This window comes from Mycteria americana, chromosome 2 (genome assembly GCF_035582795.1).
Source record: "Mycteria americana isolate JAX WOST 10 ecotype Jacksonville Zoo and Gardens chromosome 2, USCA_MyAme_1.0, whole genome shotgun sequence".
NCBI classification, from domain to species: Eukaryota; Metazoa; Chordata; class Aves; order Ciconiiformes; family Ciconiidae; genus Mycteria; species Mycteria americana.
Window position 1 is genome coordinate 48711863 of NC_134366.1, and position 23008 is coordinate 48734870.

The 23008-nt window shown below is 38.3% G+C and overlaps 1 protein-coding gene and 1 long non-coding RNA gene across 8 annotated transcripts in view; one reads left to right on the top strand and one right to left on the bottom strand.

The window, feature by feature from the left end:
* LOC142405616 (uncharacterized) overlaps positions 1-23008 on the bottom strand; it is a 105118-nt gene that overhangs the window by 61008 nt on the left and 21102 nt on the right. The gene's annotated exons all lie outside the window — the stretch shown is intronic.
* LOC142406636 (prostatic acid phosphatase-like) lies at positions 5441-22994 on the top strand. The gene is made up of 11 exons (XM_075495586.1): positions 5441-5554; positions 9862-9957; positions 11352-11438; positions 12381-12533; positions 14917-15015; positions 16510-16614; positions 17646-17778; positions 19188-19270; positions 21056-21162; positions 21747-21916; positions 22876-22994. Exons 1-11 carry the CDS (start codon positions 5441-5443, stop codon positions 22992-22994), a joined length of 1266 nt encoding a protein of 421 aa, XP_075351701.1.

A 23008-nucleotide genomic window follows, 5' to 3' on the forward strand; every position in this document is an offset into this window, starting at 1 on the left:
TCTAATATTGTTATTGTGAAAACAGTTCGTGTGCTTACTACAAAAGCTGGATCAGAACAATCAGATGCAACTAACTTCTGAAAATAGTGGACATTTCTTTGCTTGAAGAACTAAGCTTTCTTACTTTTATTTTCTCACAGTGGATAGGACCTTTGTCAACAGCCTTGTTGCCTGCAGGTCATTTCAAAGAGAACTAGAGTAATAGATGAGATGCAGAAAATTTTGACATTCTAGCTTCCTTTCCTTGGACCAGGCTTTTAAAATGGATGCTAAGCCTATGAAATGTATATTCCTTTTTAGAACTAGAGCAAAAGCAGATAACCGTTACTTCATAAGCTACAAAAGAATCAAATTAATAAAAAGATCCCTTTCCCGTCTAGCAAGAGTCTAAGTTTCAGAATTCTCACTGTAAAAGACCATTCCCTTCTCAGCAGGTCCCAAGCAACAATTCCTGTGCTTCCAAAGCCAGCATAGGAAACACAGTTCATCAAGAAGAGTTGTAGCTAGATTTCACAGCAAAGAAGTTCAAACACATAGATAAAAATAAATTATTCCCTCTAGTGAAAAAATGCAACCCCTTTTACCATAGCATCCAAACAAATGTAAAAATGTTTTCCAACAGCATGAGACAACCAGTTCTAGCTGCTTCTAGACTACTAACAAGATTGTAGCCTTGGCTGCCAAAACCAAATTTCTAGGCATCCTCTCTTCTATTCTGAACCTGTTCCTACTTCTCCTTTTTCTGAACTTGTGCCAACTTGTGTTGCTTGAGTTGCTTTTAATGTTTTGTTTGCCAGATATTTAGAAGTGGAAGTTCAAGAGCTGTAAAGGTGGTCGCATTCTTCTCCCATCAAAGGCAAGGGTAACTTTTCTGCTGGTTTCCTAGATTGGATAAGGCTCACATAAAAAATGCAATACAGAGTTGAGACATTCTTCATTATCCTCTTTAACCACCAGTTCCCAGTTCCTCCCCTCCTTCCTCACCCAAATCCATCTCAAAAATTTTCACAACTGCATGAAGACCCCTCTTCTGTCCCACAGATTTGTCTGGTATGGGGGATCGTGGAGCTGGACCCTGGCCTCAGCACTTCAGTTCAGCTATCCTGATGCACTTCAGTGCATCCTAGATGAGGCCGCTGCCCACAGAACACCGACAGAAGGTCCTCCTTTTCCATCACATGATCAGACCATGTCTTCTTCCCTGCTACATGCCCTAGTGAATGTACCTTGAACATTCTGATTTCTGTTGAGCAAAATTAAATTTCAAATTTAATTTCCAAATGATCATATTTCTAAATTGTTTTATTCCCCTCATCCCTATTCAACAGAAACCCCATCACATGCATTCTTTATAATGTTTTTTGTTCTTAGGACTATCACTGTAGAAACACAGAAAGGAAGACTTCCTTTATACCTTGCTTACTCCAAGGAAAAATAAACATCTGTGTTCATTAAGTCTGAAACATCAAGCCCAGGTCTTGTTGTATGAATATAAATTGGGGATGTCAGTGAACGCATAATAAAACACTCTAAATGATGTTTTTCTACAACTGCACCAGCTGACTCCATTTGAAAAATCTGTCCCACAGTCTTTTGCCGGTATGAAACCATAAACAGTTTCATTTCAGTTCCTCTTAAAGAAGAAATGATCAAAAAAATTACAGTTCAGCTTTGGAATTATTTAGAATGCAAAGGAAAAGATATTTTTTTGCATCATGTTGCAAAAGCAGGATCACATGAAAATGCAACTCCCTCCCTTTTTTCACGAACAATGCATAGACAGTCCAGTAATATTTTAAAGACTTGCTATAATACAGTAACCTGAATAGTCATAGATGCTGTAATATAGGTGAGATGTAGCTCGTGATGCTCACTATTTTTCCTGTCATACACTGAAACAACATCAGCAAGATGGGGAATGACCAACAGAAAAGCAACAGTAATTTTGTGCTGTCTGGGAAATGTGGCACTGGACTGCCTGGACTGTAATTTTTGTTCTTTTCACCACCTCCTGTTCTCATTGGGTTATTTACTGAGCTGAGTGACTACCAAAAAAGAAAGAAAAAAACGCAAAATTCACAAATATGGATCAAATTCATTGACTAATTTTGATTTGTTTCATGGTAGTGCTACAAGTAGGTGTTCCTTCTTTTTACTTAGTGCTTAGGGTATTCATCTGAGATGTGGCAGACACAAGTTCAAATCCCTCCTTTACCAAAAGGATCTGACTCCACATCTTCCAGAAAATAAAATCACCACCAGGCTGCAGAGGTTCAGAGGGGAAAGTGAAGATGAATAGTGCTTTCTGCCTCTTTCTCACTGCTGTTCACTTTGTTTACATATTTCCTGGTGTGCAAATTAGGCTTCCTATGTCTCAGGCAAACATCTTAATCGTAAGACCAGAAAGAAATTCTCTGAGTGCCCTGTAACCAGGTGAATATTACAAATTTGCAACAAACTAAGAAATTATTAGAAGACACTGAGTAGACACTTTCTTCCTCCTGCCTGCCTTAGAATAGTAACTTTGTGCTTAGGGCATTTTCTCCTGTAGTGCAAGATATAGGTTCATGTCCTGTCAGCAGCCTAAGTAAGTTAATTCTTCCTGGGTTACAAATGAACTCCTTTGTCCCTTCCCACTCCCCACAATTGGGTGAAATCACCCCAAGGCAGGACTGCATGACAGTCTTTTGCTTTTGTCATAAGTGCTTCGAAATGGTGCTTGGAAAATGTGTCACTTTGTTTACTGAAACAAAAATTTTTATTTTCTTTCCCTTTTTCAGCTCAAAAAAGCTTGAAAAAATGATTGCAGATAAATCCAGACTATGTTAAGTGCTGATCTGCAAATTCAGTCAGTGACAGAACCTGAGCTGTGTCCCCATGTGAGCAGCCTGGTCCATGGGTGCAGCAGTTTCATAGCCAGCTGCCTTGACTGCAATGACTTCCACCCTTTCCGTGTGTAGGTAGTGCTCCACCAGCAGCAGTTACCTAAGGTAACCCTTGCATACATTAAAGCATGGGTTCTTCTGCAACCAGTGCACTCCAAAGCCAATCTAGCTATGCTTCAGCCAACCTTCAAGATAGATACATGCACTTAAAATGGACAATTCTGTTTAAGCTAATTCTACTTAATGCCATAATTTCATAATTAAAATATATGCCAATGAGCCAAATTAACATGAACATGATTCCAATTGTTTAGATCCACTTGCACTATAATGCTTGGACAACTGTAACTAGATTGATTTAGGAATAATTTTTTTTTTATTTTGAAGCAACTTTTCCCGAAAAGGGTAAGGATTTAATTGTTGCGGAATATGACAAGTTTATAGCTGCCAAATGCACAGTGGAAATGGAGACAGTCCAAGACAAGCAAAGAAATTTCCAAATTAATTACATGCTACCAACATACTTACAGATAACTTACAGGATTCCTACAGGACCCTGTCTTAACCACTATGGCACATGAATGAGGGTATTCTTCCATTTTGGAATGTGTAGAGATTTATTTAAGTTGTTGTGGTGCCCACCCTTTTGGGCATAAAATAATCTCACTGGCAAAGTATACATGCCAAAGGGAAGAGTGAAGCCACAGAAAGCAGAACTATTTATCATATGCTTGGTCTTGGGTTGCAATATCATTTTTTAAGAGATATTAGTAAAGATTTGCTATAAAATGCAGTTATATATTTTCAAACATTCCAGAATGATGCCATCCACATCACAAAAAAATTGAGTTCACGTCTAAAGTGAAGTTACTATAAGGGTTCCATAATAATGAGTCTTCATTAGTCATAGGCACTCCTCAAAGAAACACAATAAACCGTCAAATCTTGTAAAAACTAATCAGTTATGAATTTCATGGTAAGGGCTTAGGAAGGACAAGAAAAAATTCTGAGAGCAAACAAGGATTCCTTGATCCAAAAAGCTTAGGAACCACTTATCTAAAAAACTATATAGATTAAAAAAGTAGGACATCCATTCTTGATTTTTAAGGCATATTAAAATATTCTAAAGAAAGTAGATTTTATGACCTGCACTCTTAAATAATAGAGGAAGATGATCAGCTTACATTTGTTTTCAAAAAGACAAAGTATTACATATTTAGGAAGCATGGATTACTCTCTTACACCTTCTGCATAGGCGCAATCACACCAGGAGAGACCAAAAAGGAGGGTGGGGACATAACAGTGGAGGAAGAAGTTCACTTAAGTGCTGAAAATTGGGCATGGACTCACAAGAGAGATGGGGAAGTCTGGGAGCCGTGGTCCTCCTCCTTTCCACTCCCATCCGTCAGACGAAATGGATACATAAGGTCATTCACACAACTCAGAGAAGAGAGCACTTGAAGCTTAGTGGGGCTTAGGGCCCTAGAGACAGACTTTCTGGTAAATGGTAAAATACCTGTTGTAGAGAATACTCTTGCAGAGAGCTCAACAGAAGACCCTGAGACAGGTTTGAATGTGACAGGAATGGGATGACTTGGACAATACACAGAGGATCTTAAGTTTTAACATCTAGAGAACTCTAGTTATAGGTCTCTGCAAGCTGTAATTCATTTAGTCAGAAAATCCTTATGAAATCAAGTCTAGAAGTATCGTTATTTTATGGGGAGGAAGTCAGCAGAGGCAAGCTGAGCAATATTCTCAAAGCCAGTGAGCTACTGTCAGAAAGAGTGTTCTTAATCAGTAACAATAAAAATGTGAGCTCCAGGGCTTGTTTCCAAGAAATTTCTTAAAGAATTGAGGCCACAACATAACTTGACATAAGCAGTTACAAAAGGGGAAGTATAGATATACTCCAAGGGAAAAGAAAAGCAACACACCCAAATTGACAAGCAAATAACTGCCCAGCAAGGAGCTTAAAGAACATAACTTGTTGCAAGATTTATTCAAGCATTTTATCTGAGGGACTGGTAATTTTAACCTACATCAAGTGTTGATTGAAATAATTATTCTGATTTCACAGTGACAATGTAGAAGAGGAAAGAAAAAAGGAGGGGAGGGAAGCTGAAAAGAGGTCTAACTGAGCAGCAAAGAGAAAAGAGAAACAGTATTGCCAGGCTCTTGGTTCCGTGTTCATCCTCGTGGCCGTGCTATAGTCTGGAAAAATTCCAAGCCCTGAGAAGTGGAAACAGAACAGGTAGGTTGAAACATTAGGAATGTTTAGCAACTCCTTCGTATTTTAACCTCATCCTTGCACTCCAAAAGAGAAAAATATCACAGAGAAAAAGGAACAGAATTATGATTTGATTAAATAGAATGTACACAGTAATTTGAAAACAAAGGGCAATGCAATTTGTTGCATAGTCACACAACATTCCTCTTGGATTTGAATTTCACCGGCAGCAGTTCCACCCCTTTTGAAAGTACAGCCTGACGTCTGGGCTGTTCAGCCTGAGCAGCTGCTGGAGCTACGAAGCCTTTTTTCATCCTCTGCCAGGATGGGAGTGACATGGCTTCCCAACCCATCTAGGATCCTGTGTTTTTCTTTTCATATTATCCTCATTCTGCTTCAACAGACTACTGCAGAAAGAGAACTGAAGTTTGTGGTTGTAGTAAGTAGATTTGTTTTCTATTTTGTTGCGGGGAATACAGGGAATTTGATATGGCTGTGAAATCAAACAAGGTGTGCAGCTGGTTTGCCTCTTCATAGACTTAGAAATAACTACTGCTGCCCTTTTGCTTACTGAGTTTAAAGTCTTTAGTTAAGGAAGATAAAAATGCCTCTAGTTATAGGAATTTTGATCTCCTAACCTCTAGTTCTTATTTCAAGATAACTGAACAACTTAGCTTTGTGGTAGACACATAGTGCACAGGAGTTAAGAGCTCTGAGGTCTAGTTTACCTATTCTTGCTTAATTTAGCTGACACTCTGATGCATAGACTGACAATTATGGCCTACCTTTCTGTGCTTGGAAGCTGAAGCTTATGATGTTACAGAAGTTACCACAAACAAAAAAGTATTTTGCAGATAACTGAATTGGCACAGTTCAGAAAAGAAAAGGACATTTTTATGCAGAGATTTGAGATACATGTTGCATTAAATGCAGTTAGGTTGAAAACAGACTGTAATCATTTTTTTGCTGGGCCATTTCTTATTTCAAAGTAACTAGACACTACTTCAATGTCACTTTTCCCAAGAGCTCAGGTAAAAGAGAGATTAATTCAATGAAATAGTTTGGATCATGAAGTCCATCATAGTCCTTTTCATTCTAATTTCTTTTTTTAATAAGAGGTATACTGATAAAGAATAGTTAGTCTAAAGGGATATTTTCAATATAAAGTTGTGGGGATTGGAATTCACATTTATAAATAGGAATTTTTAGATCTTCCTCCACCTTTCTCTATTTGAGACATTATGTGCACATACAGATGACAGACAGAAGTACTGTGTCCAAAACATATAGTCTAGCTCTAGATAAAGTATTTCATATCTACTTGTCTATTGGCTGCATTATAGATGTGCCACTTGGAGGGAGACCAGAGTGCTCAGGAAAAACCAGTTCCCACTCCTGCTGAGGCTTGTTGCTCTATCAGACACTACACATGGCAAGGACTCAATGCTAATTCCAGTAACGTTCTGTGTATAGCAAGATACTTAAACGTTGTTTCAATGATAAGAGGGAGGACGGGACACACAGATGAAATCAGGCAGCAAGCAAGCCTTGGAGAATTAACTCTTTGAAGGGAAGGAGACTTTTATTGAATTGCAACTGTTATTTTGTTCTAACAAGCAATGGTTTTGCAGAAAGAGTTACAGGAGATGCTCACCATTATGGAGATAGAGTCTTCCTATCCAAAGTCAGCTGCTTACCACAGCTATGCAGCCACCTTCCCCACCTGCCAAAAAAAAAGAAAAAAAAAAAAGATAGCACTTGATTTATTTATAGGGTACCTTATCACAATTAATATTAAAATAATAGGTAAATTTCATTTAAACTGTCTTTCTTTTATCCCTGATACTTTTCCTCAGACTGACCAATCTGCCTAAAAAGTTACAATAGGTTTAATCTTATTATCAACATACATCTCTTTTCTCAAGGCATGGTTTCTGTCTGTTCGACTGAGTTTTGCCTTCTGAACTCACTGATTGAATTTTCATGGGATCAGAATTGCTAGCATAAATAAATAGGATAGGAATTCGCCCCATAACATTTCACTGATATAATGGGATATAATGAGGGTATGGCTACAGTCAAGGTAAGTCTAAAAGGCATCTTTCTGAGATAATTCAATAGCCATTTTCCAGCTGTACTCTGTAAGTTGCTATGTTTTCACCTGAGAATATTACTGCATTGTGAAAGTGTGTCATAATGACTTTTTTAAGCTTTCTTAGCAGAATTGCACAATATAAAATACATCTGCAGGGGAGAAAAAACAGACAAATGTTCCCTTTTTGCTCACTTCTAGAATTGTGCTATGCTCTGGGAAGGTGTCTTGCTCTCTCCTCACGATTTCCATCTTTGTGCTGATTCTGTGTGTTTTGATTATTGGTCACAAGTCCTTTTGGCTGAAAAGCTCTAATTCAAGCCAATTTGTCAAAATGCTATTTTAATTTTCTTTCTCGCATGTAAACATTAGTCGTCACCATAATTCTTGTGCACTGAATTTAAACTAGACATAAGAGAAGAAAATAGGAAATATGTAGGACCATCAGGTGCCGAAGTAGAAACAAAATACTGATTTATTGCCTCTGTATAAAGAAGTTCTGACCTGTAACTTCTGCCTCCACACAGGCACTCATTTCACCTGTCATATATACAAAGAGGTATGGTTTCTGAGGTCCTGTGATTTCATCATGTCTTTCTTCTTGTAATTCATGATAGGAAGTGTTGACTGAGCATGTTACCTATTTGTCCGATCAAGCCAAGCCATTTGAAATCTTGACTAAACATGCCCAGTATTTCTGCATCTATGGTTTCCCTGAGCTGGCAGCATGACTGGTTCCATTTCTCTCTTGCTTCTTCATTCCTATTGCTGGCTTCAAAATAAGAAATATTTTTGTTTGAAGTTGAGTCTGTCAATAAAAATGTCTGTAAGAGGCTTACTATTACTCAGAAACTCATGGCATTTCTGAATAAAGATGTTATCTATACTACCCATGCTGTATTCTCAGTTCACCCTCTCCTCTGCACCAGTTTTTGTCCAATACGATTTTTCACCTGACAACAATGGAAGCAAATGCTGGCCAAAGTCATGTGGCCATTTTGATCTGAAGTGATCACCCTCACAAAGTTACAAAGAGTGAATGGGAGAACTTGGACACCAAATCAGGTTCAAGCTGTATTACAGTTGAAGGAGAGGGCATTTGGTAACTATCCATCTATTGCTTTTGAGAACTGACTGACGTGAAGCACTTCAGATAGAAGTGCTGAAATGAATATGCCAAACAGGTATGCTTTGCTCTTTTTGTGTATATCCTCCTTGCCCTCCCTTCCTTCTTGATTTCTAGTGTCTTTTCACCTTTTATGATGCTTCTTTGTTCCTTTTCTCTCATCCTGCCATGTTCTATGTCTTCTGAAAGGTCAGGAAGGCAATCTGTAGGCCAGGAGTAATAAATGCTACAGCACACATATTTTTAAACAAATTTGAAAGATCAACTCCTTTTTAACAAAATGCAAGTGATGAGTGTTGAGAAATACATAATGATGAGCAAGGCAAGCTTTGTAGGGATACATTTTTTTTCCCTAACAGTATCAGGTGTTCTAATGAAAAAGACAAACTTTCAAATACACAAGCTCTTCTTAAAGTTTTAAACTTAAAAAAAGAAAAGTCTCCTAAAATGTAGGTGACTATGACTGAACAAGTTAGCCTTTAGGTTAATGGTTGTTCATAAGGTCATTGTTTCACTTCCAAATGCAGCTGAAGCAAGGGCATTTTCAGAAGTAGCAAGCAAGGAGGTTTGAGCACAAAGAAAGATCAGTTGGCTGAGAAGCTTAATCCTTCAACTCCTAAAACCAGGGTTCTCCTCGTAGAAGTATTTGTTTCCTTCTTGCTACTTCCAAGTTAGTGTTAATATCATTTTTATATGTCACTGTGCCATGAAGATGCAGAAATACAAACAAGGAACTGAACTTTTTTCTATTTTGTGTGGACTTAAATAAGCTGTGCTGTTTTTTAGAAGAGAACACCCTCCACTGCTTCCATTTCTGCATTTAAGGTTTCTGATGTAAAAATCATATGATTGAACGTATCACACTAATATTCACCATGCTGGAGTGTCCAGGATAGGAAAGTGACCAAACTCTTTGCTCTCACTGAACTTAACAGAAAAAAATCCTACAAACTTTCAAAAATATTTGCATACATGTATCTAAAAATATTAATAAATATTAAGTAAGCCAGCAGTGTAAATGTTTATATTTTTCATCTTTATATTTTAGGATGATTGAGAAATCAAACATAAGATCCATGTGTACATGGAACTACTTTTAAAGATACTGCTATGAAAAAAGCAGTTACCAAAAGTTTCAAGTGTCTATGCCAAAGTAATTAAACTCTCATATAAGCACATCAGTAACTGGTTTATTATTCAGAGGTGCTGAGTGTCCAAAATGCAGTCAAGTTTCTTGTCTAGGTGCCTAGCTATGGATGTAATCTCAGCATTAACATCTTGGCTGATTAGTTTTATGTTCTAAGCGGAAGAATCATCAGGCTCGTGCCCACTAAATTCCTATATAATTATACCTATTCTTGTGTGTAAAGAATGTACTCCAATCCTACTTGGCTAGGTTTCTGCAGACTCTCCAGTATTTTCATTGGAAAAATGGCACTGGAAGTATAATATATGCTCGTCTTCTAGCTAGGTAAGAAAGGAATGTTAACAGTAATTAACTCGATTTTTTACTGGTAATTTTTGTTAGGTTTTCCGACATGGTGATCGAACACCAATTGTAAACTTTCCAACTGATCTACACAAAGAAAGTGAATGGCCCCAGGGATTTGGACAACTTACCAAGGTATGCTGACTTTCTTAGAAGCACTTAGATATGCTACTAAAATAGGAAGTGGGCAGATTTTTTATGTGTGCTTCAGAAACATTAGCAAATCCTAAGTACTGATAGTTGGTATTAGCAATACCCCATAATTCATAAACATTTTTGCAACATTATTCATCCAACTAATGTTAAATTGAAATCTTGTTCATCGTAGCTTTATAACTACTTTCCTAAAAGCAACAACTTCCTGATAGTGTGTTTGCATTCAAATACATGGCAAGTTTAAACATTGTCTATACTCTTAACACTGATTAAGTTCTCATGACCATTAAGCACTGGGCCCTGTGACAGGGTAAAGGAATGACACCTGCCCACCCAGTCCAGTGATGAGTCCACACCTCATCATTTGACTGGCAACCACCTACTCACAAAACAAGGGAATTCTTGCAGGAGAAGGCTGCTTCTGCGGACAATGTGTCTTCTAATAAAGCTGCTTTCAGCCCAGAGTTTCACTAGGATGCACTGAACCTACTTCTTGCTCTGGCATTTCAACATCAAGCCTTACCTCTTTAACTGTATATGACATATGAAATTCTGGAGCAAAGAGAGCCCAATGCATTTCCTAATAATACTTCATCATGATGCAGAAGCATGAGTCAGAGACAGTTCAGTGTTTGAAGTGAGGCTTGAAAGATCTGTACAATTCAGACACTCAGACAATACATTGCTATCGCCAGGTACATATCTTATGTTGTAAGAAGAAATAAAGTTTCTGCTTTGACACAGATTTTTTTGAGAACTTTTTGCTATTTTATTATCTTCTTAGTAACAGTAGTAAGAATGTACTTCTCTGACAGCTAAAAGTTAAAAAGTTCAGCTCACAGCTTCTTTGGAAATGAATAACAGAAAAGACAGCGTGCAATCTAAGACAACTGCAGGTGCACCAAGGCAAAGATGGAAGAACATTTCTTAAGGCATGAAATGCAAGCCACAAATTTAACAGGTTGATCAAACAGCAGAGCAATGACAACAATAAATACTAGGTTATCAATCATCCACTGTCACTAACTGACATACATTGTAAAGAACAATGTTGATCATTAATAACTCCAGGAGTGTCTACAGAGCTACAGCACTGTGGAAACAGTATTTGTATAGAATCAGGCACATTGCCTTTCCTCTAGCAGATGTTGGAGTCTTAGCATTTCAGAACGTATCATTTTTTCACAGATATAAATGAGTATTTCTGTTAAAAATTCTAGATCACCTACAACATATACAGTACATTATACAAATGGTTAATGATCACTTGAAAACTGATTGCTGAAGACAAAAAAGAATATAGAAAAGAAACTTCTACATTAAGATTCTCCAGTCACTTTAATCTAATTGTCATCTGTATGCTTGCCTCGCAGACTGGAATGCAGCAGCTATTTGAACTTGGGCAGTACACGAGGAAAAGATATTCCAACTTTCTGAACAGCACATACAACCGGCAAGAGGTATATAGCAGAACTGTCTGGAGGACATTTCTCTGACATAGCGGAACTATGGCCTTGTGCTAGATAAAAGCACATCATCATATTCATTTCATTAATGGAAAAATCAAGGTAATAGAAGAACATTTTTGAAAGTCAGGCTTTTATGTCAAGGTAAAAACACAGACTAAAGTCTAACTTTCAGCTCCTACATTCCGTTTGGGTCTTCCACTTCCACACCACCAAATGAATTGGGAATTTATACATAGTGACCCAATATTGTTCTACCCTGTGGAAAGGTGAATGCATATCCAGCCCTGTAATGGGCCATGCTCACATACTTCAGCCTGTAAAAGAGAGGTCTAACAGTTGTTTGGATGTGCTTGTCATATGTTACAGATCCATTGTGGGGAAGATATCACTACTGTTTTGGTCTACACGAGGGATGCATTGATGGGAAGGCATAAAACACTATAGCTTTGCCATGCTTCCAGGAGAAGTTTATGGTTTTAAGTGCCTTTGTTCCTGAGGTGTAGCAGATGGATCATACAATCATAGAACCATAGAATCATTTAGGTAGGAAAAGACCTTTAAGATCATCAAGTCCAACTGTAAACCTAACACTGCCAAGTCCACCACTAAACCATGTCCCTAAGCACCACATCTACATGTATCAATTTTCCTCTGAATCTCAGAATATCGAGAGCTTCCTTCTTTTAAATCATGCTTTCTTATTCTTCTTAGTTCAGACTGACAGTTAGATTCCAAATTGAAAGATGCTTTGGCAATTCCATTTACGCAAATGAAGTAGGGCCCTAGAAAGCTGAGTTATGGTTTCACTGTTTTGACTTTATGCAAAAACATAAACCTGAAAATGAGAAGCTGGGATTGATGAGTTTGGTAAAACTTCCTTATTATTTTTATTGTTTCCATTTTATTTTTAACTCTTCGCCATTCTATCTTCAGTTTTACATCCAAAGTACAGATTATGATCGCACCATTATGAGTGCCCAGTCATACCTTTCTGGCCTCTTTCCACCAACTAGCAGCCAAATTTGGAACCCTGACCTTCTCTGGCAACCCATTCCAGTTCATACTTTGCAAAAATCAACAGACCGGGTGAGTACTGTCTGGACGCTTCCTATAACGGCTTAAACTTTCCCAGAAGCAAAAAAGAGAAAAAAGAGGGGAAAAAGCTAAAAAATATTTTCTATTCTTTTTTGAGTTCAATCTAATAGAAAACATCAACTGCAGCTACTGGCTGACAAGCATGTCATAGGTCAACTGTAATAGCTGCATGAAAATCCCCCTTCTATAGTTGCAGAATACCTGAACTGTCGTCCACTCCACACTACCATTTTCTTCAAGGTACAGCTCTAACACTTCTCCTGGCAAGGACACTTTTGGACAGTATTATAGGGAAGCTGCCCTAAACCTTTATAGAGAACAAGTACTTTTCTAAGCACCAATCAGCTAGACAGACCTCCCCTCCTTGGCAAGTTTGTTCCATAGTTTATTCAAGGAATGGAATTTTCACCAGCAACTGTAATGACCTCTCAATTACTACTTTCCTATTCTGGCAGCACTTAGGCACCCTAATTACAGACAAGGGCCCTTTTATGCTCAGTGCTATACAAACATTTAATAAAACCCTAGCACTTGCCTTGTGGTTCATAATAAGAGCAGGCCTACCTGAATAATAGGTCTTGTAGAAGTTTTACTATATGTAGCTCTCTCTGGCTGACTCAGGTTTAGATTTTAACTTCACTGGCTCCTGTGACAAGGACTGTGTAAGTAATAGCGTGTTGAACAAGGACAAAAAGTTTTTGAGTGTAATGACAGAAAGGATAATTTTCTTCTGCCTTTGAGGGCAGAAATTGACTTTAAGGAAATGTATACAAAACCCCTATTAAATAGCTGCCTGTCCAGTCACCAACATCAGAGGATGGACTCTATCATTAGGGGGTGGCTGCACCTGCCTCCCATTGCCATTCCTCCATTCTTGGAGGCCATGCTTGAAAGCAGGTACAGAGAGAAAGGGTGTCCACAAACTGGATTAGGTACAATGTGATTCAGCTTGAAACTTGACTCTGTCTCTCAACAGAAAAGAATGCTGTCGCTGTTCTTTAAATGTGGGACACTAGGGGAAGTTCTTTCATCAGAAGACTAAAAAAGCATCAAAGTGGACAGAGTTTTGGCCAAATAAAACCTCAAAGCCCTTAGGGGAATTAGAGTGCAGTGCAATGACCTGTTTGGAGAAGGCAAGCTCATTTGTAGAAATCCCTAGTACCTCATCATTTCTGCAGCTGCTTCAGGAGTGGGTATTGATGTTTCACTGAAACACACCTCTGCCGCAACTCAGAATTCCTGTTAAATATGCAAACCACCTGGAAAAAACATTGTTCCCTTGTTAAACCAAGCAGATGTTTGAGGGTATTTTCAAGCCCTAAGCAACACAAAGTGGGAAATTGAGGTCAAGTACAGTCTTGTAAAAAAACCTAATCACAGTTTATTTTTCAGCCACTGAGATCTATCAAGACCTGACAGGCAACAGTACTGAGTGCTGCTTAATGAGGCCAAAGGGAGTGGCTTAATTAATAACACCTAGAGGGGGATAATTAAGCCATACAGCATGAGAAACATTTGTTATTGTGTAATTAAACAACATTCCCCAGTTTCATATTGCAGCTTTGAGCCTTCACCCTCCAGTGTGCTGCTGTTACAGAAAAAATGCACCCTCGGAAATCTGTCCAACTGAAAGTGTGCTAGTGTCAGTTGGTGGCTGCTGCAAGCTCCACATTGATAAATCAAAGAGAAAAGAGAAGCACTCGAAGTGCAGTCTGCTAATGTTCACCCCAAGACAGAGCAGACCTTCTTGCACATACATAAGCCATAGATATTGAAGTTAATTTCTCCACTGTATATTAAGTCAGTTCCTCGACATGATTCATAGGCTCATAGCTTTTTGATATTTCCAGAGCACAATTTATTTGTCAGTCTTGTTTCGAGTACTGTCCATTAAGTGATACTTAAAATGCTTACCATAATACGCTGCTTACCTCCAAAGAGATGAGAGCAGGATGTGTAGATGCAGAAGCAATTCAGATTCCAGTCCCAGGTGGAGTCAAGCTGCATCTGGGGTGATTCAGAAATTAAGAGGGAAATGGTAGCTTTTTTAAATTCCTGATCATGGACCCTGATCCGTTTCTCAAAGCAATCCCCAGACATACATGCATAATTGCTTTTTGCCCAAATCAGTTAAACTGAGGGAAATCAAGTTATCATAGCCACAAGTAGCCACTGAAAAGTTAAGTTACCACAGTCCATGGCTTATGTTAACTGAATTCATGAACAAGGTACCCAAACAAACCATTATGGAGTGACTGTAGCATGGCCATGAATCTATCCAACAAATATTACATCAGCAATCTCAACAATAGAAAAACTAGAGATGTGTTGATTAATTCTAGAACTATTCTAAGTTTTACTTCTCTTGTTTCAGAGGCTGCATTTTCCTCTGCCTGACTGTCCCCGTTTTGATGAACTTCAGAATGAAACACAAACATCTATTGAATTTCAAAATAGAATACAACCATACATGGTAAGACCAAATAAAAAGGAAACGAAATCTAAGAAGAAGGAAAGTAACTAAGACATAGAAGTTATGGAATTGCATTGTTTTCTTTTGCTAAAATGCATAAATAAATAAATAAATAAAATCCTGAGGACTCTCTTAAAATCAGAAATTTAGGCCAAAATGATCAAAAAGTATGTTTGATATGCTTATGTATTTCTCATACTTATCTATATTAATCTTTTAAAATGTGAATTTCACATTAATTTTCTGAGACTATTCAGAGCTGCATATAATTAAAGTTCCATGATCTGAGGGGAGAAGGAATTTCTGGATGTAGCAATTTCCAGTTTTACAAGGTAGCACAAAACCAATTCTAAAAAATCTGATAAATCTGAAACTTGGGAAGGTTTATCCCTTCCTGCTGCGACTTTCTGAAGTTGACACTACAACAGAGAACTAAAGCAAGCCCAACCAGGAGAACACTCTGACTTACATAAATTTCTCTGAGGTGCATTTTGATCCATCACAAGACATGCTTCTGTTTTGGCCCTGACACAAATCTTCACAGTCAGAGATTCAAAATTTCCCATTCCAGTGCTGCAGCAGGATGTAGGTACGTGGATGGTATACCTGCCTCAAGCAACCATGTTCTTGTGGATAATAATTGCTCTAGTGGTTACTGCTGCTCTCTTTTTTGCCTACCATGTGCTTTGTAATAGCACTACTGCACAAATAAAGCAGGGATCTCCTGTTCCTCATACCCTGACTGCACCTGTACACATTCTCTTGAAGTCACTTCAGGCTTACTGCTTGGGCTAAACCAAACATTTTCCTTTTTTGTTTTTTTTCTAACTTTCTGCTAGCTCAACTACTCTGGTCAGCCTCATTCACCTGCAATAGGAGGTGAATTACAACTTCATAGCTATCCTCTCTCTCAGCTACTAGTACGAAACAGGTAACATGGGAATAAGGGATATTAAGGAGTCCTTTATTCTTCTGTGGTAGCACACAGCAAGAATCCCTATGGGAATTGTTGTGGAACTATTACTTAGATATTCAGCTCCCCTTCAACGGCAGAAGGAAAACCTAGTTTCCTTTTCAATTTCTTTTTGCCTCATCCTGAATATTTGCCTCAGCTCTCTTTAATTTTCTGTTTTCTTCTCATATTTTTTCTCATGCTGCTTTTCCCCTAGTGCCCTCCTCTTCTTTATATGTGAAGGCTTGAGGTGACTGAGGTAGCCTCCTGGAGCAGGCCAAAGAGGGAGAGAAGAGTGCAGCAGAGAGAGCACCAGACCTATCCATAGAAGGGCTGAGAAAAAGCAGTGTCTGAAATAGAGATCAGTACCTTGAAATGGTTACAAAATGAAATCTGCAACCAAAATCTTCCGCTACAAGGGTTTCACCTGTGTAAAATTGAACACTACTGTGTTGCCAGGTTGGGTGCTAATGAATCTGTATGCATATATGTTCCATATGTATTGAGTATTTGTGGTATACTCTTCACTTTTTTTCCCCCAGGATTTTTTACAAACAATGGCAGTTAACACAGGACTTGAACTAAATCAGCTTAAAATACTGGACAATTTCCAGCTCTGGAACACATATGATACTCTACACTGTGAGGTAATAATAAGGCAATAGAGGTCGGGAAAGAATATAACTCCTAAGTTGGGTTTAAATTAAACTGTGGCAATGTGGTTTCACAGCAATGAGTTGCCTTCCCTCTTGGATTTGCCTTTTTTGCCCCCCCCCCCCCCCCTTTTTTTTTTAAACTTGAATCTAACTTCTAATTTAGTGCATTGGTAAAAGATAACCCAAAAACATGGTTTACAGCTTGGGAAACTGTTGTTTCCGTTTGATGTTTTGTCCTGAAGCACTGGTACCAAAATCCATTTCCTTTATTCTCTCATTTTCCTTCCCAATATGCTGCTATAGAATTATTTGAGCATGCTGCCTAGGACATATTTATGATTTTTAACAGGAAAATGAAATTACTTGCTTTAACCTATCGACAGGTAAACATCAAAATACTTAGATGTTGAAAATGAGAGATAAGATTATGATCTATCAGTTAGAAAATTGGGAGACGATGATTGCTACCAGTGAATAAAATCAGACTGGCCCCAAGCACAGGATGATTCCATTTGGCCCCAGTCATTAGCAGCAGCACATGAAGGCTGTTGAACATATTCCCCACACACTAAGGCACTTAAACACTGTAAGACACTGTCACTTTTACATGTCTGGAGAGTGACACTTGTCTGTAAAAGGCCAGTGATGGAACTGGTATCTGGACAACTGTATGGAAAAGGCAGGAAAAGTTGGAGCTAGGTTATACCCTGAAGACTCAGAGGAAAGGAAGAGGATACGACATACGTCTGCAATCTTCCACACTAGCAAAACCAAAAATATATATCTCTATAGCAAGAATACATTATACCTACCGGTGTTTCCTCTCTTCCCATTCACCCACTTCAGGTTGATCCCCACTCCCCCAAAGGGTATTTCAGGGCATTCTGATGAGGGAAATCATACTGGGCAAAGAATTGCAGGACAGCCTCAGAGAGTCTAAATGTAGTAGTGTGAAGCTGGGCAATTGGATGATGGAAACCAGAAGAAGAAAAAAACACTGTTTTGTTTTCCTTTATCACTAGGATATTCACAATTATACTCTCCCTGTATGGGCCACCAAAGATGTAATTGACAAGATGGAAAAACTGGCAGAATTGTCCTTATTATCGCTATTTGGGATTTATAAAACAGAAGAGAAATCACGACTACAAGGAGGTAAATCAAAAAATGCATAGCGCTCAGAAAGGCAGAGACAATGCTTATGATAACATGCAACATCCTGTCACCTTACTTATGTAAAATTATTGATACAGAACCTTGATTTGTAACTATGGACATTGGATGCCATATTAAGCATGAAAATATGTGCTGAATGCTGGCATTTGCATGTTGAAACAAGGTGTAAACATTAATGTCTTTAGTTATCCCATAGTTTTTAAGGGACTAGGATTTTAAGAAAGATTATAGAAATCCAAGGGAAAAAATCAAGCCCTCATGGGTACAATCATTACTTGTCTGATATTAGGTTAGATTAAGTTTAAGTTCTGTTTCTCCAACGTTTATTCTAATTGTTTCCTGATCTTTGTTTTTCCCTTTGATGTAGTGGTTATATATTGTGCCAAAACCTTGGCAGCACATTGGTAGCTCTCTGAGAGACTGATATAAAGCTGCTCCAAAACAGTCTGAACAGGACAGAAGATGAGAGATTCAAGTTATGTCTACACTGCAAGAACTGGGACTACTGCTTAGCTCCAAAATTGGGGTGCATAGGCTATGCATATTCTGACACTACTTCAGGAAACAACCCAGGCATTTATCATATGATCCCCAGGCATCCATGAGCAGGAAAACCAAACAAGTGAGCTTGAAATATCTGCAGGCTGGACCATTTGGGGCTAGGCTTTGTAATGCACCTACCCTGCAGTCTAGACCTAGGTAAAGAATTATTAGCAGCCTCATCATCTAGGCATATACATCACTGGATCAAGCTATATGGTAATTACAGGCTCAGACCTGCATTAAAGCCCACTGGCTGGGAGCTGGCCATATCATGTAGTCAGGACTTTTTTTCTAGTGTTCATGGGCATACCAGTTATGTCCTCTTTCCCTAGAATGGTATAAATTGTGCTACAGGGAATTTCTGCTGCCCTTATCCCATTGGCTTTAGAATATCTCTGGTCTGGAGAAGGAGTACAAAAGAGCTTTGGAAAAATGAATAATTGATACTGTGTGACTTGTTGGAAGTAAACAGTTAAAAATATTTCTTCAGTATCTAGAGAGGAAGAGCCTACCACAGCTGTCATTATTGCAACACTCCAAACAGACAAAAAATTATGGAGAGGAGGTCTCAGCATAACAAAACTGGAAGTGTCATTAGCCCCAGTTCTCAGGATGGTTCTAGAGGATTTCCTGTAAATCCTGCCTCTTCACTTGACCTGGATGATGAAAGATATATTTCACCTCTGTAATATCTTCTCTCTAGTTATGAACTTGTAGTAAGCTAAAAAATTAGTGTGAGGCCTGAGTAGATGTCTTCTATTTGATACTCAAAATCTTTTGCCTTTTTGGTTTCTATGCAAATGTTGTATCTTCATTTTCCTCTTCCTTGTTCCCATCTTTTTAAGGTGTCCTTGTGAATATTATTTTAAATAGTATTAAACAAGCTGCCAATTCTTCAAAACAAAGAAAAATGGAGGTCTACTCTGCAGTGAGTATTTTGATCTTTTGTAAATCTTGCTATGATTTTACCAGTAAAAGACCCTTAAAGAGAATGATCAGTCTGCCTGCAAATTAAATGAAAGAATAATACAATACAGTTCAATTCAGCTAACAAGCTGAACACCAGTCAGTACAAGAACACAGCAGGAGTATGGATCTCACCTCAGTTTCAAACTGTACTTGGTAAAGAAAACTATGTATTTTATCATCCATTTTTTCTGCAATTTAATGGTGCAATTTCTATAAGTTGCATCTTTCCTTAAGTGCTCCTAACCCAGAGATGCTGGCACATAGCAGAACTTCAGCTGCACCTCCAAACCCTTCCTCTGCTTAGAAAGGGATGATACAACTGTGGATTCTTTTTTTTTTTATTTTAGAGGATGAAGAGGGCCATTTGGGTCAGACCAAGATCCACTTAGCTCATTCATTATCCTGTCTCTAACAATGGCCAACAGCAGGGAAGAATGTGAGCATAATGCCAGCACAGTGATCCTTCCCCTGATAGAACCTTCCAGCAATCTGTGGCTTAGGGACTTCCTGAGATAGAATCTGTGTCTGTGTGTTTAATAGTTTTTGACATACTTTCTTCCATGAATTTATCTAATCACTTTTTTAATGCATTTATACTTTTGGCCTCTGCAACATCCTGTGGCAATGACTTGTGTGTTAAAAGAAAAAAAGTACTTCCTCATTTTTTTTGAAACTTAATACTGATTTAGCTCCTTCCTAGCATTTCTATTGTGAGAAACAGGGAATAGTCATCCTTTATTCACTTTTCCTGGGTCACTCATGAACTTATTATTTTCTGTCACACCTCTTCCATCTTTCCTTTTCCAAGACAGAGTCCTACCCGCTCAATACCTTAAATCTTTCTTGCTGCCTTTTCTATGTGTTTTCTAGCCCTACTACATTCTTTTTGAAAAGGAAGAAGAAGAAGTGCATCCAGGATTTTCACTGCTGCTTTAATGCCTTGGGGCCAAGTATACTCTTATTTTTGAAACTGATCAGTCTAAAAAGTTCCAGATACTGAATAATAATTAAAATGTACCTGTTAGACTATAATATAAATAAACCTAGTAAATATGTATATAGAGGTGCTTGCAAAATTTAGGCATCAAGGTGTTTGGACTTCCTTCCTTTAGCTCCTCCTCCTGGGGTACCCTGCAAGAGGAGGGATAATGGGGAGAGGAAGAGACTGCAGGTGGGTGGGTAAACTGATTCTATCAAAATAGAAGCCAAACCGAGATTTTATTGTATAAGTCCAAACAGAAGGAACAACAATTTTAAAAGTACTGGAGTGTATGTGGAGGCGAGGGGAATAGTCTTTGTATGCAACTATTTGTCTGGTATACTATCTAGAAAAAGTCCTTGTATCTTCACCTGAAATGCCATAGGATATACTACCTTATACTGCCTTAATCTGACCTTGGAACTGAAAACACTCCTGAAGGAAGGAGTAGCAAAATGCACTGAAAAACTAGATTTATTTCTCAGACCACTTCTTGCTTTCCTCCAGTGTCTGTCTCCAAAATATTGCCAGATGACATAAGACACATACTGCAGTAAGTCTTTGGAAATGCCCCCTGCTGTCTGTAGTAACCTGTTAACATGTTTTTCCCCATGGTAAATACATTGAATCTGTTTTTATGGTGAAATTTACACAGGTCTTGTTTTATCCTGATTTCCACTCCCTCTCTACTTTTGTCTTATTACTCTGGATAAATGGTAGTTGACTTAACTGACTTTCAAGGATGGATTTTTTTTTACCCAATAGCATGACACCACAGTTGGGGCCCTCCAGATTGCTCTCAATATTTTCAATGGAAAACTGCCACCATATGCTGCTTGCCAGTTTTTTGAACTCTACCAAGAAAGCAGTGGGCAAGTATCTTCTTACCTATTCAAGAACAAGGAGTGTTTGGAATTTGGTTGTCCCTTCCCCAAAATAATTTTCCTCTCAAATATTGTGAGGAGATACAAATTAATTTTAAACTGATACTTCACTGAGCAGTTCATAAGCACAAAGTTATATTAAAACCAGGAAAAATTACTTTGCTGGATGTGCATGTATCTGTGTGCTTTGAAAGATAGGAAGAAGAGGAAAACAGGCCTTACCAACTGGAAGTAAATGGTAAAATAAATTGTCCTGCTTCTTCAAATGATACCAACAACATTTCCAAGATATCTCATAAATCCCAGGGTAAACCAGTTGGCTTAGAAGAGCCTGGTGCTGCTACCATTCAAGGAGCCTTCAAAAGGGCCTTTTGAGCTGACTGATGACCTGTGCAGTAATGTAACCAGCTTTAGCAAAGTGGGCTTTGCAGATGTGTTTCACAAAGCCTCCATTCTTGAAGAACAGGTTCTAGAGTAGGATGTTAGAGCCTATTTCCAACATTCTGGCTCTAAATAGGAAACTTTGCATTTAAGAACATTTTTTTAAAAATCTTTTCAATGTTGTTAATCAGGCGATACAGCATTGAAATGCATTATCGGAACGACTCTTCAAAGGATCCTTACCTACTCACTCTGCCAGGATGCACCTCTTCTTGTCCACTTGAGAAGTTTGCTGAACTAGTTTCTCCTGTGATTACAGAAAATTGGTCAAAAGAATGTGGGAAGAAAGACAAAATGAAAGGTAGTGTAACAGCTCTGTATTTTCTACATAAGATATGGAGGCAGAAATTGTATCAATGGCTCCAAACTTTGTACCTTTCACACAACAGATAGATCTCCCTTTAACAAGTGTGGACCAGCTTTACTATGGACAGGGAAAGCTGACAGAAATTACATTTCTCTGAAAATGTGAAGAGTAGACTTGCCCACCAGTGTGAAGGGAGTGCTATTATTAGCATACTCACATAAGGAGCTACCTAAAGGCCATGGCCAAAACTAGAGCTCCTCTTGTTGAAAATGTCTGTCAGAAATATGGGTGTGAGTGCTATGCAAGGAGTCCTTGGATGCATCAGACCTTCTGTAGATGCAAAGCAAAAATGGCTTGCACATGCACAGTAAGATTAATGCATCTGCACAGTAAGATTGATGCATCTGTATTTCTGGCATGTGTACCATGTATTGAAGATATCTTAACCTCCACTGTACACACAAAGTGCAGCTGAGCCACACAGATATAGCAGCTATTTGCCTTGGACTACCAACAGCTGACAGCTGATAACCTCTTCCTGCCTGAATACTATTTCCAGGAGGGAAGTGAAGGGCAAGGCAACACATGCTACTTTCCAATAGTCCTGGTATTTCCCCCTTCCTGCATATATTCAGTGTTTTGCTGATCCCTGATGAAACTCCTCATTTGCATTAACTACACATGGTCCCTCTTGCCCTGTGAGAACCTAGGAGTAAGATTTACCCATGCACAGGAAGTTATCTATGCATTTCCAGGGTTGAAGTATGCGTTTTTATACTTATGTTGCATATGTCAGTAAATGCAGACCATGTGATCTTGCCAGAAATATGAACAAAATGTAACTATATTTCTATTGTACATATTTGTAATTAGACTGTTATCTCTGTATCCAAAATTATATACATTTATGTCTTTCATTAACTCCCTTTTCCTTTATTGTTTTTCTTTCGCAGATATTTTTATTGGATTTGACGTTGCTGTTGGCTTGTTGTTCATTTTTGACCTTGTACTGCTCTACCTCCTTTATCATTATGGACGCTGCAGGCGCAGAAACAATTACCAAGACATTTAAAGGGGAGGTAAAGA